Genomic DNA, 15,668 nt, shown 5'->3' on the forward strand with positions numbered 1-15,668 from the left:
GCCAAGGATACAGAAACTCTATTTGGTGTTCTTTCCTGGTTTTCCCAGAACTCTCCTATGATGTTGGTCTGAAATGTCCTGCATTTCAGTTAGGTATTCACCAGGAAGCAAGTACAAAACTCAAGTTTGACTTGTGTTCAACTTCTTAAACCAAAAACGCAAAATGGAGGTAAGGTGTATTTAATACAATCAGACATAAATATCTCAAGTAGTCTATAATTCACACAAAATCTAACTTGGAAAACACAAGTGCTCTGACGTGTATTTAAAAGGCTTTATGTAAAGTTTGCATCAGAAGATGCCCATTAGTTATTGGTGATGGAAGGCAAAGAGATTATACAAAATATTTTTTTTTTTTGAGAGACTATCTTGTTCTTCATTAAAAAAAAAAAAAAAAAAAAAAAAAAAAACCATTTCAGCCCCTGGCTGGTGTGGCACAGTGGACTGAGTCCTGACCTGCAAACCAAAGAGTCACTGGATTGATTCCCAGTCAGGGCACACACTTGTGTTGCGGGCCAGGTCCCCAGTAAGGAGTGTTCGAGAGGCAACCACAAATCAGTATTTCTCTCTCTCTTTCTCCCTCCTTTTCCCTCTATCTAAAAATAAATAAAATCTTTAAAAAAAAAAAATTCAGGTTAATTTTTTTCCCAAGAATTTAGGAAGAAAATCCACAGGAAATCATTGCAAGCAGAATGATACCCATCAGTCAGATTTTGAATAATCCTTCACTCTGATTTCTTGTCAGCTAAAATTATTTTCTAGTTCATCCAATTTCCATAGGTGAGTCTTCTTAACAAGGAGTATCAAAACTAATAATGACACTTTTTATTTTGGTTTCACTCTCCTTTTGGCATCTTTATGTTTCTTCCGACAATCCTATAAAAACATAAAATCAAAAATGTCTTTGTTAAAAATAAATGTAAACTATTTTTAAGTTCTGTAACTATAAAGTAAAACTTAGGGTTAATCAGTACGGAGGTTGTGGAAATCATTTTAGAAGTGCTCACCTGGAATGAACAGGGACTATTTAAATTTTTGTCTTTAAGTGTTTACAATGGAAACTAACTCAGTCTTTCAAAAGTCTCATGATTTCCTGTTACTTAATGAACAGGGCTGGAACTCAGACCAGTCACTCAATTCATCCAGTCTTCAGTCTCCACCTGTACTGTATGTGTTGGATTAAACAATGTCAATGCTCCCTTCCAACATTCTCAGTTGTCATCCTTTTTGTCAGTTTTGTACCTTATTATCTTATTCTTACACAAGGCATATATTAACACAAATATAAAATTGTATCTATTTATGGGGCAATCGATATGAAGATACAATTACTCACCCTATGCAGGTTGTTTGTTCTGGCCTCCCAAGAATTCCTACTAATATTACCTCCTGTTCCTTTCCAGAATAAGTCAGAACCTACTAAGGGAAGATCAAAAAAGATAAAGCAACAAACTAATACCAAAAAGGATAATAGTCTATGCTGGCATTATCAAGGTCTTCAATTCTATTTAAGACTTTCCCCACATCCTCAATTTATAATTTTAAAATCATTTTTTTATTTTTCAATTACAGTTGACATGCAGTATTAATTTTCAGGTGTACACTGCAATGATTAGACATTATATAACTTACTAAGTGATCATCCCAATAAACCTTGTACCCATCTGACATCATGGTTTTAGAATATTATTGACCATATTCCCTGTGCTGTACTTTTTACATCCTTGGGACTACTCTGTACCTACAAATGTGAACTTCTTAATCCCTTTACCTTTTTCACCCATCCCAATCCACCTCCCATTAGACAACCATCAAAATTTTCTCTGTATCTATGAGTCTGTTTCTGTTGCTTGTTGGTGTATTTTATTTAGATTCAACTATTAATAGATATATATTTAATGCCATTTCACTGTTCATATTTTTATTTTTTTTCTTTTTAAAGAAGCCCCTTTAACATTTCATGTTAATACTGGTTTGGTGGTGAACTCCTTTAGATTTTTATTGTCTAGGAAGCCCTTTATTTCTCCTTTGAGTGTAAACAATAGCCTTGCTAGGTAGTCTTGGTTGTAGGTTATAGTTTATTACTTTGAATATTTCATGCCAACCCCTTCTGTCCTGAACTATTTAATATCAGCTGAGAGTCTAGTGGGAGCTCCCTTTTAGTTAACTGCTTTTCTCTTGCCACTTTTATGATTCTCTCCATCTTTAACCTTCTGCATTTTAATTATGCAGTGTCTTGGTATAGGCCTATTTAAAGTCATCTTGTTTGGGTTTCTCTGTGCTTTCTGTACTTAGTCTATTTCCTTCACCAAGTTAGAGAGGCTTTCTGTCATTACTTTTTCAAATAGGTTGTAACTTCTTGCTGTCTTCTTCTGGGACCCTCATGAGAATGTTGGCATGCTTGAAGTCTTCTCAGAGGCTCCTCACACTATCCTTATTTTTTTGGATTTTTTTTTTTTCTGTTTGGCTTGAGTGTTTTTTGCCTCCTTTTATTCCAAATTGCTGTTTTGTTCTTGGCTTCACATACCCTGCTGCTAATTCTCTGTAAATTGTCCTTCATTTCAGTTAGTGCATCCTTCATTTCTGATTGGTTATTTTTTTATGGTTTCCATGTCGTTTTTCATGCTATTCAAGTTCTAAGTACGTCTACTCTTCCTCTATGCCCAATTAGCATCCTGTTTTGAACTCTGCATCTAGTAGATTGCTTGTCTCCATTTTCTTTAGTTCTTTTTCTGGAGTTTTATTCTGTTTTTTCATTTGGGACATGATTGTCTCCTAATTTCAGCAACACCACTGTTTGTTTTTATGTATTAGGTAGAGCTGTTGTGTCTTCCGGGCTTGGTAAAGAGGCCCAACGTGTAGGTGCTCCGTAGGGTCCAGTGGCACAGCTTCCCTGTTTACCCAAGCAGCGTACCCTAAGTGTACTCCCTTTCCCCATGTGGGCTGTGTACCGCCTCCTGTTGTTGAGCTTTGACTGTTGTTGATATGTCAACTGGAGGGAATTACCTCAAGGTTGATCGGCTGCAAGGAGTGGCTGTGACCGCTGTGGAGGATCAGCTGTGCAGGGGGCCACCCCATGGAGCAGGACTCTGATGCCTGCTAAGTCCAGCCTTTGAGTGTTACAACTGTGTAGGTGGTTGAGTGGTGCATTGCCTGGACAGGGTCCACAGCTTTCCATAGCATGCACCGGCTGTGGCCTCAGGATGTGCAGGCCAAGGTTGCCTACCACCTGTGTTCTGTCTGGGGCAATCTGGCATGAGCTACAAAAGTGATCTGCAGATAGCTACTACTTAAGCTGGGCTTGGAAGTACTCAGGAGGCCAAGCTGTGGACCATGGCTGGCTGCCACTAGTACCAGAACCGGGCCACTTAGAGGTATGGGAAACACTGAGGACAGATCATGCTCATTTGAAAGATTTTAGGAAAGTCTGAAGCATGAGCCAAGAGAGGCCATTGACATGGAAAAGTCGTTAAAATAACTTGGGTGGGCCTGCAAATTGGTGGGGTGGGTTCAGAATCACCAGGGTGGGGCAAACAGTGATAAGTTGATGGAGACTCAGATAGCGAGCCCACTGTTGGGGGAGGGCTGACCTTCCAGCTCTTGCCCCAATGTGCAGTTGCTCCCCATATACCCCTTGAACCTTTCAAGCTGCTGCCCCAGTGTTGGAACTCAGAGGGAGTGAGTCTGAGTTAGTCCACATGAGGGCCCTTTAATAGGAACTGCTTGGGGCTCCAGATGCCCTTCATCTCACCCAGCCACAATCCGGGCTGTTTTTCACAGCTTAAAGTCATGGGGACTACTCTTCCTGTCACCAGAACCCTAGGCTGGGAAGCCTGGTATGGGGCTCTCATATCTCACTCTCAGGTGGCATCTCTGCAGCTGAGATATTTCTTTCAATTATTATCTGCCACACGTGGGTCTGGGACTAGTCTGTTCCAGTCTCCACCCCTACCAGTCTTGTGGCTTTTCTATGTCCTTTGTTGTAGGACTAAGTTTCAGGTGGCTGTGAATTATGGATGTTCTATAGCTTAGTCATATTTTTGAAGTGGTTGTGGAAGGAGGCAAGTACCATGTTATCTAAGCCACCATCTTGACCAGAATGAATAGGTGTGATCTGGGGCTCCTCTGGGGCAGTGAGTGCAGTCCCAGATTTGTCTGGAATCCTGGGTGCAGACTTCCCCACTGCAGCTGTGAAGATTTATGCTAATTTACAAAAATATTTTGTTTTTTTACAAGATGAAAATGTAAAAAAAATTTTGTTTTTTTACAAGATGAAAATGTAAAATTTCTAGGATATACAATTTACTATTATGTAACTTGATTTATGTTTGTGCTAGGATTTAAGAAGTAAGAAGTTCACCAGCAGCCTCAGAGTTTTCATATGAACTTTTAGGGTACTAAAAATGTAGGATTGGTTTTCCTACCATCTAAGCAAGTCCCTGAAACAAAACAAGATCTTGCTGAGGATAATAAATGAGTGAGGGAGGTAGTAGGTGGGCACTCTCAGCCCTCTAGAGCTTTACCAGTCAACATGCATTAGTCTAACAAAGTGGGCTAAACCACACAATAATGCAAAGGGTCACAATTTTTGCCACACAGTTCTTACATGGACGCAAGTTATGGTATCAGACTGTGCGGTGTTAAGAGTTGTACTATTACCAGTTCTGTACCATTTAATCAAAAAATGGACTCACCATGAAGTCTTTTATCATTCTTGGCAAAAAAGAAAAATCTAGTTGTCTCTTTCTCAGGTAATGATACCTCTCTGGAAAGAGAGAGATTGGTGGTTAATTTCTGTATTTGAGAAGACATGTGTACATTGAAAATATATATGAACTATTCCTTAAGTATGCTCTGTGTTTTGCTTATTTTGCTGAATTAAAGTAACCCCATGCTGTCTATTCTACATTCTTCTCTTTTAACTGAAGCTTTGGTGATAAAGACTTGTTTAAATACAAGCTCTATCTTCCCCACGCTGGTTGCTGATAGTCTCACTTCTACTATTGCCATCCTGTTTGCCAATGTTTGCCATGGGCTGTTAGCTGTAGAATTCTCTTTTCAGAACAGTGTCACGCTCCCTTTCCTGTGCACATCGTATCTTCCACCCAGTGCTACCCAAATCTCAAGAAAAGGAAATATGTTCCCCACTACAAAAAGGCTACAGAACTCTCTAAAGAATCTAAGAGAAGACAATTAAGTTGTCTTGAAAGGTAAGTTTAGGTACTTCTAGAATATTTCTAAAGCATGTCTAACTCAGATTTTACAAAGTATAGGGTGTACCTGTACAGTAACAATTTGCTTACCCAGAGCTCGGGTTTTTGTCATTTGTTTCTTCAGTAACATCTTCTTCTTCTGAACTGCTGTCTTGGAAATAAGGGGCTTCCTGCCAGGAATTCTGCCCAGGTTTCACTGTCTCAATTCTATAGGTCTCTATATTGTCATTACAATAAAAAATGTCAGGATTGTAACTAATAACCAAGTATTGCTGAACATACTCATTTGATCACTTTCACCATGTTACCGTATCTTTGCATGGACAGTATCTTAATCATTAATTAAAAATAAGTAGTATCTTTTAAAATTTTCAAATACTAATTGAGAGAAGTTACTATCATATTTTTTTGGCATTGGTAGGGTTTCTGATAAGGAATACAATAATATTATAAAAAGATATAGAAAACGAAGGTTTATAAGTGGGCAACATAGTTTAAAAAAACAAAATAAGTGCAGTACCTGTGATAGCATGAGAAGTTAAATATTGTGTTAAAAACCAGATTTCCCTCCTGCTTTTGCATAAATGAGAAAAGGTATATAATGTTTATATTTTCCATTTCCAAAAGCTTTCTAAAACTGCTGAAAAAGGGTACTGTTAAAAGATGTGGACAGTCACCTCACGAGTCCCCAAAATTTCCCAAGTACTTAAAGCACATCTTCCAGGTTGCTGAGGTGTCTTAATACTCATTTCAAGACTAATTCCTCACACCTGACTCTCAAATTTAGAATTATAGTCCATATCCGTATTACGCCAACTCTGTTCAATAGTTTAGTACTTAACCTTGGTACTTAAAAAGAAAACAATCAGGGAAGTGAATGAGATAAGCAGAGCACATCCTATATTGTGTCTTATTTAGAACAGTATTTGAAAAACTACTAGACTGTTGTACCCCTGTTGGAGTACCACAGGGCTGGCATTTAATACTTAACAGCTAAATACATGGATGCTATTCTAACTGCTGATCTTTCAAGTAGAAACTACTGTAGTTAGGTGTATAGTTTTCACACTGAAGTTCCAGAAATGCTGCACTTCCATTCTGAACACTAGGTGAAGAGTAGCCCCCTAAGAACAGGCATCTTCAACTTTTGTACAATGTTGGCCTTCAGAGGTAAACCTTCCAAAATGTAACGCAAAACTGTACGTACTGGTTTTGATACTTTTCTCTAAGTTCTGTCAACTCTTCAAGGATGAAATCTGAAACAACTGACATACTAATGAAATAGCATATTTGCACAGAGCCAAGGTTACCCATTTCTTCTTTTCCCTTACCATATACTTGTAGTTGTGGCTTTCCCTAAGTCATGGCTTCTTCACATGCATTTAAGATATGAAGGCATTTAAATATATGACTTACTATACTTGTTTATGATTATTTTCTACTCAATAGAAGACATGCTGTGCATTACTTTCTAGCTTCCTTTCATATGGCTAAAAGTTTGCTCCCTTAAATCAGAAACGATGTTTTGTTGTGTTAAACACAGCTCCAGGAACATTACATTTACAGTTGTATGATATTGAACCTCATGTTTATCTAGGTGCAAGAAAGAATCCTTTCTTCAGCTACTCTTAAATAATTACACTTACTGTAGACACAGTCAATTAAGTTTAAACAGCCTAGAATGAAATAGTTTAAAAAAATTAAGGTACCTTCCTTTACATCTTTAGTGTCTGAATCAAAAAAGGAAAATGTGAACCCGCTGGGATGCTTGGCCCCAGTCTTCAAAGCTGCAGGATCATGGAATTCCTTGGCCTTCTCCCCATCACAGTCTTCATTCCAGGGTACGTCTTCCTTTTCATTGGTATCTTTTGTAGTTTGGAATATTTCTTTTAAATCCATAGCAATGTTATAATACATTTCTTTAGACACCACAGGTAGCCTCTCAGCTTCCTCTCTTTTCTTCTTACGCTTTGCTTTACTACATTGACATAGACATGTACGTCAAAATTAAAGTCAATTTTTGGACAATTTCCAAAAATCAAGATAGGAAAATAGCATGGCTAACTTAAATTCCACCCTTTCAAAATCCAGCAGGATCCACATACATAAAACTCTACTGATAAAAGCAGAATCTTACCAATAAGCTTTTATATATAATAACTATCTCAAACAGCTCCAGTAAATATGAGTCATTCTCTATCTCTTACCCCCTGAACCTCAATTCAGATATTACACCTAAGACATTAGCTTTGAGAGTGAAAAAACTCACTTAACCACAATGCCCCTCAATTTCCTCACCTGCAAAATGAACATGTTAAATCAATCTAAGACCTTTCCAAGTTCTAAAATTCTGATGATTTTACAAAACTGGCAGAAAAGGTTTTAGTTATAATTCTGTTTTAGAAATGAATTATAAATATGCTAAGTCTAGTTTGTTTTGGAATGAAATTTTTATATTACCATAAACCTGCTCTATATTTAGGAATATGTTTTTCCTCTTTGATCTTTGATAAAGAGTTACATGGCAGTTTCCAATATCAAGTTTTTAGTTATTAAAAGATTCAAATCCTTTTTCCTATTAGAGTTGAGTCCAGGCATCAGGCCAGAATTTTAACTGTATTACCTACAACAGCAAGTGAATAAGATGTCTTAAATGTTCATCTTATTGGTGGAGACTATCTCGCAGTGAGAAATTTTTAATACTTCCAACCTAGCTATGATTAAGATACCTATGCCTCCTATGAAAGCAAACTCTACAAAAAGTGGTGCCCCTTAGACAGTCCCAAGTGATTACCACTGAGCCATAATGTAGTGGTTTTAAAGTGGTCCAGAGATCCTTTGATAGTTCCTCCTCTGAGAGGTGAGATGAATTCCCCCATTCCTTGAGGGTGGGCTGGATTCGACCTCTTTAACCAATAGAATTGATGGTGTGTAACTACTGACACTACTGTCATGGAACGCAGTTTGGTTTTCTTAATGCTCTCTCCCTTTTCTGGATCACAGGCTTTGGGGGAAGCAGCTGCCATGTTGTGAAAGTACTCAAATAACCACGTGGAGAGGCCAAAGAGGCAAGGAACTGAGTCTTACTTAAGCTAATGGCCCTGTGTTGATCCATCTTGCAAACAGATCTCAAACCTTCAGATACTATAGCCCTAATTTACATCTTGACTGCAGCCTTTTGAGAGCCCCTGAACTAGAACTACCTAGAAGCACTCTCCAATTCCTGACCTAGAGAAGCTGGAACTTAAAAAATGTTTCAGGTTTCAAGCCGTTATATTTTGTGGCAATTTTTTATACATAATTTATACAGATCTGAGGATCCAGAAGTGGAGTGCTGCTGTAACATAAACCTAAAATACAGGAGTGGCTTCTGAGCCCAAGGAATAGGGAAAAATTGGTAGGTCAGGGAGGTGTTAGCAAAAGTGTGAAGAGCCTTAAAGAAACTGTTAGTAGGAACTACATGGCCACTGAGGAGGCTGTAAGGAGAGGGCTTATAGAAAAGTGAGGTGATGCTATGCAAAATGGAGGAAAGGGGACCCCTGCTAACAACAGGGCACTTTCTGTACCAACAGAAAGTTTAGCCACACTGTCACCTTAACTAAAGTGGAAATTAGAAAATGTACCTAATCAATAGGTGATCTAGCTAAAGAAATGTCCAGGAAGGTGATGAAGGTATTTGCTGTTTTTTTCTTGCTGCTTACCATAAAACGTCAGCAGAAGCAGTAACATCAGAGGAAAAAATTTGTAAGGAGTCAGAATCTCATGGATTATAAGGCTTCTAATCTCCAGAAGACAAATGACATAAAATTTTATTAATGAGTTCTAAGCAAAGATCAAATCTTACATTCAGAAAAAATGATCTAAAGCAGATGCTGGCACACTATAGCAAATGGGCCAAATCCAGGGTGCTACATATTTATGTATGTACAAGTTAAGAATATTTTTATTGTTTAAATGGTTGGGGGAAAAAAAAGTAATAGATGATTTTGTTACATTCACAAGTCACTTTATGTAACATAAATGACAGTGTCCTACTCATAGTTTTTTTGGAACACAGGCTCCCTCATTTGCTACAAAGGCTGAGTGGAGTCATTGGCCTGCAAAGCCAGACGCATTAACTATTTGACCCTTTGCAGAAAATTTGTACTCTCCAGTCTACATGTAAAACAAAATCCTTTGTTAAGACACTACACATAGGTCAGAAACAATTGTTCAAATAATACGGCTTATAATGAGTTTAAAGATGGTGTTTCTCAGCAGAAGCCCACAGTTAAGAAAGGATGATCTCAAAATGATTACTGATGTGGCTTTAACAGAATAAACACCAAAATATTCACAGAAGAATCACAAATATTTTAGGGGGATTATGTCAACATTAAGAGAAATACCCCTAGCTTGGACTGATAAATACAAACACATTCCACAATGAACAAACTTCTGAACTCCCACATTCCTAAAAACACAAAGCTGGATAAGACAATCACTGAGCTACAAACAAATGTGTTAAAAAAATCAAGGATGACCTAAAAGGCAGAGTTAAGAACTATAAGAACATAAAGAATTATTCTCAGGCCCTCAGGTCTAATAAAAGATCTCACAACATTTGGTTACTTAGATTTATTTTAGAGCTCCTATAAACTAGTGACTTCTTCATGTCTTCTCTTGTATTCTACTGTTGGTCAGTAGTGCTTACATTGGTTAGCCATGCTTGTACCACCACCACACATTCACAGGTCTTCTGATTGAAAAGGCTGCACTGGCCCTGACTGGTGTGGCTCAGTGGACTGAGTGCCAGCCTGCAAACCAAAAGATCACTGGTTGATTCCCAGTCTGGGTGGTGGGCTAGGTCCCCAGTTGGGGGTGTATGAGAAACAACTGATCGATGTTTCTCTCCCTTCCTTCCTCTCTCTCCCAAAGTAAATAAATAAAATCATAAAAAAAAAAAGAAAAAGAAAAAAAAGGCTGCACTTAAAGTTCTATACTCAAAGAACAACAAGAGATAAGATTCATCTATACCTTGATCTGATTTGGATGACAACATCCTGGATTCTGAACTAATGCTGCAAAGAGCTGAGAAAAAAAGACTTCCGGGGAAGTCTTAGGAAGGAGGGAGAATTATATATGTGATAGGAATGTAAACAATTTATGGCCAGAGGGTGGATGTTGTAGTTTTAAATAAATGTTTGTGGTTTTAAGGTGCTAAGTTTTGGATAATTTGTTATGCAGCAGTAACAAATACACCCTAGATGTAAATAAAACTAATACATTACACAAACATTTCCCACTTGTACCAATGTAGATTATCATAAATAGCATACACAAATTTTATATTGCAGGGAATATTTATGCTAGTTCTTCTTTGGTCTGATATGTGAACCTTTTTAAAAGAAACCTTTAATATAAGATTTACAGAAATGTTACCAAAAAAGTACAGCATTCCTAAATAACTGTCACCTAGTTTCTTGTCATGGGAGAATCTTATTAAACTATGATACAATTCTCAAAACTGTAAGATTAACATTGTTACATTATTATCAACTAAACTCAAACTTTATTTTCATTTTACCAGTTTCTCCACAAATGTCTTTTTTGTTCCAGGATCTAATTCAGGATACCACATGTCTTTAGTGACTGTAACAGTAGAAAAATGAAGGAATCATTCCAGGTCAAGTTACTGTTGGCTTCATATATCTGGCATATTTGTCAAACTGACAGCTTATCTATAAGAAATGGAAGCTCCTACCACAGTAGAGCAGTGGATTGAATGGGTGCTCCCAAAAGATACATATCCTGGCTCAAATTCCTGGAACCTGTAAATGTTACCTTATTTGGAAAAAGGGTCTTTATAGAGTACTTAAGGACCTTGCAACAAAGAGATTACCCAGGATTATCCAGGTAGGCCCTAAATGCAATCACAAGAGTTCTTGCAGTAGACACAAAGATGACATACACTCAGAAAAGAGGAGGTCATGGAGACAAAGATCAAAGTAATGTAGCCAACAAGCCAAGGAATACCAAGAATTGCTCGCAGCCACAAGAAGCTAAGAGAGAGATGTGAAATGAATTTTTACCCTGAATTTCCAAAAGGAAAGGAGGCCTTCCAATAGATTTCAGACTCCTAGCCTCCTGAACTGCAGAAAAATACTTTTTTGTGATCTTAAGCTACCAAGTTTGTGGTAACCTGTTACAGCAGCTATGAGAAACTAACATAAGTAGGAGGCACCATACCAGAGTGGGAGCACTTACTATCATTTACACACATGAGATTCCTTTGTCAAAGGTATGGCTCTCTCCACCATATCCATTAATTCCACTCTAACTTTTCTCTCCCCTGTCTTAAACTAAATACAGTGGAAACCAATAGATGGGATGCTGGTTACTATCTACTTTTTTCATTGTCTGAAATAAGATTAATTCATATGATCCTGCTACGAAAAGAAATTTACCTTTCTTTTGGTTTATCATCTATCCTTTTTTCATAAGTGGCATGGTCACGCCTTGTTGGATCATAGTGTATGATGTCCCTATGTTAAAAAAAAAAAGTGATAAATTAGAAGAGATAAATCATAACACTAATACAATAAGTTAATAGCAAATTGTAATTCAACACCAGAGCCATTCCAATTTTTGAGCAAGACAAAGCTACACAATATCAAACGAAATCAATCTCATTAGAAATAATCATATTTGAAATTATCTAGTTTTGAGTTTTCCTGGATCTTTTTGTAAATATTAAAAATTATTTTAAATATACTAAAATATATACAAATAAAATGATATACTATTTGGATCTGCATAAAATATTTCAATGGGGAAAGTAGAAGCAATTGTGTAAAGATACAGAAAAGAAAACTGGTCACATGTTGGTGACTGTAGAAGCTTGTTACATCAGTTACTGCACCTTATATATTTAAAATTTTCTGTAATAAATAGTTATATTTATTAACATTTAAACCACTGTACAACTGTTTCGCTAATGGAAGCAATGTTATCTAAGATCATAAATATAGAAATAAAATTAGTTTCTTGAAATTGAATTATTGGGTCAAAAAGGCAGGTATATTTTTAATGGTCTGAAACACACTGCCGCTTCCGACCTTAGAGGTTTAAAATGGCCTAGTTTTACACTGAGTTCAAAAAAGCATTTATGGCAAAGGAAAATAAGGTGGAATGGGACAGACATAAACCATACTTAAATCTCTTAGCAGCTACTGATCCTTTGCTTGTAGAATTGCTTAAGTTGATTTGCAAAATACTCTGCACAATATTCAGGGCTTTCAACTTTTCTGCAGCAAGCTCTTCTTCCTCAGCGGTTTCCTTTTCATTTACCTCTTAGAGGGAAAAGGACAATTAGTAATATCTTGGCAAATATAACATGAGAAGTCTTAATCATCAAGTCTTTATCAATCACCTAAACACATCAATTAAAATAAAAAGAAGAGAAGTTAAACCTCATTTTGCTAACCTCTCTAACTCCAAGACCCTCAGTGCCAATGTATCCAGAAGCTGCATGACCAGCAAACAAAAAGTTTCATTTTTGTTTGTAATTATAAAAATCGAATCTGGATTTAGAGGCTTTCATTGGCAAGTATAACGGTTTTTAAAATAAAGCCTGACAAATGTATAGAGAAAGATACTAATTACAAAGCTAAAGTTATCCCAAACTGAGTTTATTAACATCCTAAAAATGTAATCTTAATTACATATAAATCTAAAAGTGAAAGATGGTAATTTTACTAATATTGTTAGTAGACAGTTGCTTCAGCCTTTGATGAAGCAATAAATATTGCAGGAAGAGAGCCACAGGTGTATTATACACACAGAGAATCATAAGCTGTTATCCTCAACTACTAGAAAAAGACAAGTATCAGGGAAGAAAGTTAAACAGACAGTTTAGATTACAGAGAGAAGTATAAAAGAAGCCTAAGCCTTAAAGACCCGATTAACTTTTCACAGCATATAAACCAAGAAACTGAATCTAAAACAAAACACTGATTTTGAAAAAGTGCTCTACAAAGATGCCCTGAAAGTATCTGAGGGTTCAAAAGAGGTATTAGTTTATGTTCAAATGAACCAAGAAATGCTTTATAAACCAAGTGGAGTATAATAGGGAGGAAAGACAAAGTGATGGGAGGAGAGCATGGCAGGTATAGGAAAACAAAACAAACACGTATCTAAAAAAGTACAAAAGAGTTTTACACTGCATTAGATTGAACCCTATGAAACTATTAATCTTCAACAACTTTTTAAAACAGATTTTATTTTTAGAGAAGGGAAAGGAGAAAAGAGGGAGAGAAACATCAATGTGTGGCTGTATCCTGTGCAACCCCTACCAGGGACCTGGACTGCAACATAGGCATGTGCCCTGACAGGGAATCGAACCAGTGACCCTTTTGTTCACAGGCTGGCACTCAATCCACTGAGCCACACCAGCTAGGGCTATATTCAACAACTTTTGTCTTTGGAATCGGCAATTCAATTTTAACCTAATAATGACTTCTAGGAAGTAGAACACAAAAGGGCTCAAGGGGTTTGTAGACTGGCTGTGCTTACTTACTTGCAGGGCAGTCTTTGCAATTCACAAAAAATTAAGCCTCTAAAGTAGGGAAGAAACAAACAGAGCGGTTCTATGTCTGAGTGCTTTAAGAATGGCAGCACCATCAACAGAAACAGAAAGGTCCAGAGGACCTGAAAGAAATTCAAGTTGGGACTTAAATTTTAACATGGGCTCAGAACCACCTGTGAGAAATATCCATGAGAAACCAAGAAAAGAATGAATGAAACTCAGCAGAACAGCCAGGATCAAAGATGACCCAAATTTGGAAACTGCCTATGTATGAGAAGGATAAAGCAACAGGAACTTACAGAACACTGGGAAAAGTCCACATTTAGAGGCAAAGGGGAAACTGAGAATGAAGAAAATGAGAAAACCAGGAAGATATGGTATAATGGAAACAAAGGGAAGAGAACATTTTAAGAAGGGATGGCAATCAGTCACAAATGCTATAGCCAGGCTGAAGATGGTGAAACTGGAGAAAATGCCACTACATTTGGTGAATTAGTTATTCTCAACTTTGAGGGAACTCATACCAGAAGAGCTGTGATGAGACAGACCAAAGAGGCAGAAGTTAAGAAAGTAACCACTATATGCAGCTTCTAAACATAGGCTATTCCCAAGTTTCTCTCCATTCCTATTTTCAACATGGGATTTTGAGTGAGAAGCTCTGAATTATAAGTTGGTGTGGGCCCTGGAGAATTTACTCTTTGAACTCTGGTTTCTGGAAACGCACAATACACATAATAATCACCTTAAAGAGTTGAATCATCAAATCAGAGGCTGTATTTACAATAAAGTCACCTGGTTCTGAATTAGATGTAATTTATTATTTCAAGTTTAGAACTAAAAAAAAAAAAGATGGGAGTGGCAACTCGAAAATTGGCAGGGTTGAAGGAATTGTCTTCTGGATCTATGACACATTTCTTTGCAGAAATAGGCTAGGAGCTAGAAGAAAGCAAAAGGATAAAGCAGCATGTGAGAAAGCAGGTAAGAGGATGTATGAATGGGGGGATTAAGATGCAGGTTAAATTAACTCAACAAGGAAAGAAAAAGAGATGGTATAAGGGAACAAGTTCTGGGACTGCAGAAGTAAGCAGGGAGCTCACTTCAGGATAAGAGAAAGTTTAGAAAGGCTGCTATGAAAAACGCAAAAGGAAGTCAGAAAGAGTAGAACTGGGATGCTTCTGCTATCATCATTACTGTTATATACATCCAAATAAGGATGAATTCAAGTAGAATGGCATTCAATAGTATATTTCTTTTTAGAAAACCGGACACCAGGATACACAAAGAAGGGAAGATGAATACTCTTTTTTAGGAAGTCCAGTATGACTTACCTGTGTTCCATGCCCTCACCTGGACCTCCTCATCTACTATCAGATAGGGACCTCACCTTTTCTCTTATGCCAGAGATGAGACAGAGGAAGATGATGCTTCTGGTGGATGCTATCTATCTATTTATTCCTGTTTTCTGGCTGCTTCAAATACTTTTAAATTTTGTAAGTAACTTAATATGCACAAATGAACTCGAGCATTGAGTAAGCTAAGCATGGCATTATAAGCTTCACAATTCAGTATCTTGGGGTAAAGAGTTTCTCCACATGTTAAGCAAAAGCTAGACTGGATGACTTCTTAGGGTGTGCCAAATCTGGCATCAGCACTGTTTGGACAATGAAGCATTTACCTTCCTGTTCTTCTTCACTGTCACTTTCTAGAAATCGGGAGTCCATGCGAAATCTGTCATCAATGCCAAAGTGAGACTGCAAATCCATGAGCTACAAAAACAAAACAGACACACAATTGATAGCCATATTCTCAAGAAATTACTTCTAAAGAAGACCTGCAAAGTCCCACTCTACACCCTGAAATTCCAGTTAATGTCTGTATAACCTTACCCA

General features: G+C 37.2%; 1 protein-coding gene across 6 annotated transcripts in view; it reads right to left on the reverse strand.

The window, feature by feature from the left end:
• Window positions 1–419: 419 nt before the first annotated feature.
• Window positions 420–15,668, reverse strand: part of NOL8 (nucleolar protein 8) — a 44,413-nt gene continuing 29,164 nt past the window's right edge. For 5 of the 6 annotated variants that reach the window (XM_054588002.1, XM_054588000.1, XM_054587999.1 and 2 more), the window contains 8 exons: window positions 15,455–15,545; window positions 12,406–12,544; window positions 11,660–11,737; window positions 6,923–7,191; window positions 5,304–5,430; window positions 4,695–4,765; window positions 1,337–1,419; window positions 420–876 (listed from right to left, as the gene is read on the reverse strand). In XM_054588002.1, the coding sequence (XP_054443977.1) occupies window positions 826–876; window positions 1,337–1,419; window positions 4,695–4,765; window positions 5,304–5,430; window positions 6,923–7,191; window positions 11,660–11,737; window positions 12,406–12,544; window positions 15,455–15,545 (909 nt within the window). In that variant the 3' untranslated portion in view covers window positions 420–825. The remainder of the gene's footprint in view (window positions 877–1,336; window positions 1,420–4,694; window positions 4,766–5,303; window positions 5,431–6,922; window positions 7,192–11,659; window positions 11,738–12,405; window positions 12,545–15,454; window positions 15,546–15,668) is intronic. The other variant, XM_054588003.1, reaches the window with a different exon arrangement.

The sequence above is a fragment of the Pteronotus mesoamericanus genome, unplaced genomic scaffold (assembly GCF_021234165.1).
Source record: "Pteronotus mesoamericanus isolate MK-2021 breed Mesoamerican mustached bat unplaced genomic scaffold, CSHL_Meso_final scaffold_125, whole genome shotgun sequence".
NCBI classification, from domain to species: Eukaryota; Metazoa; Chordata; class Mammalia; order Chiroptera; family Mormoopidae; genus Pteronotus; species Pteronotus mesoamericanus.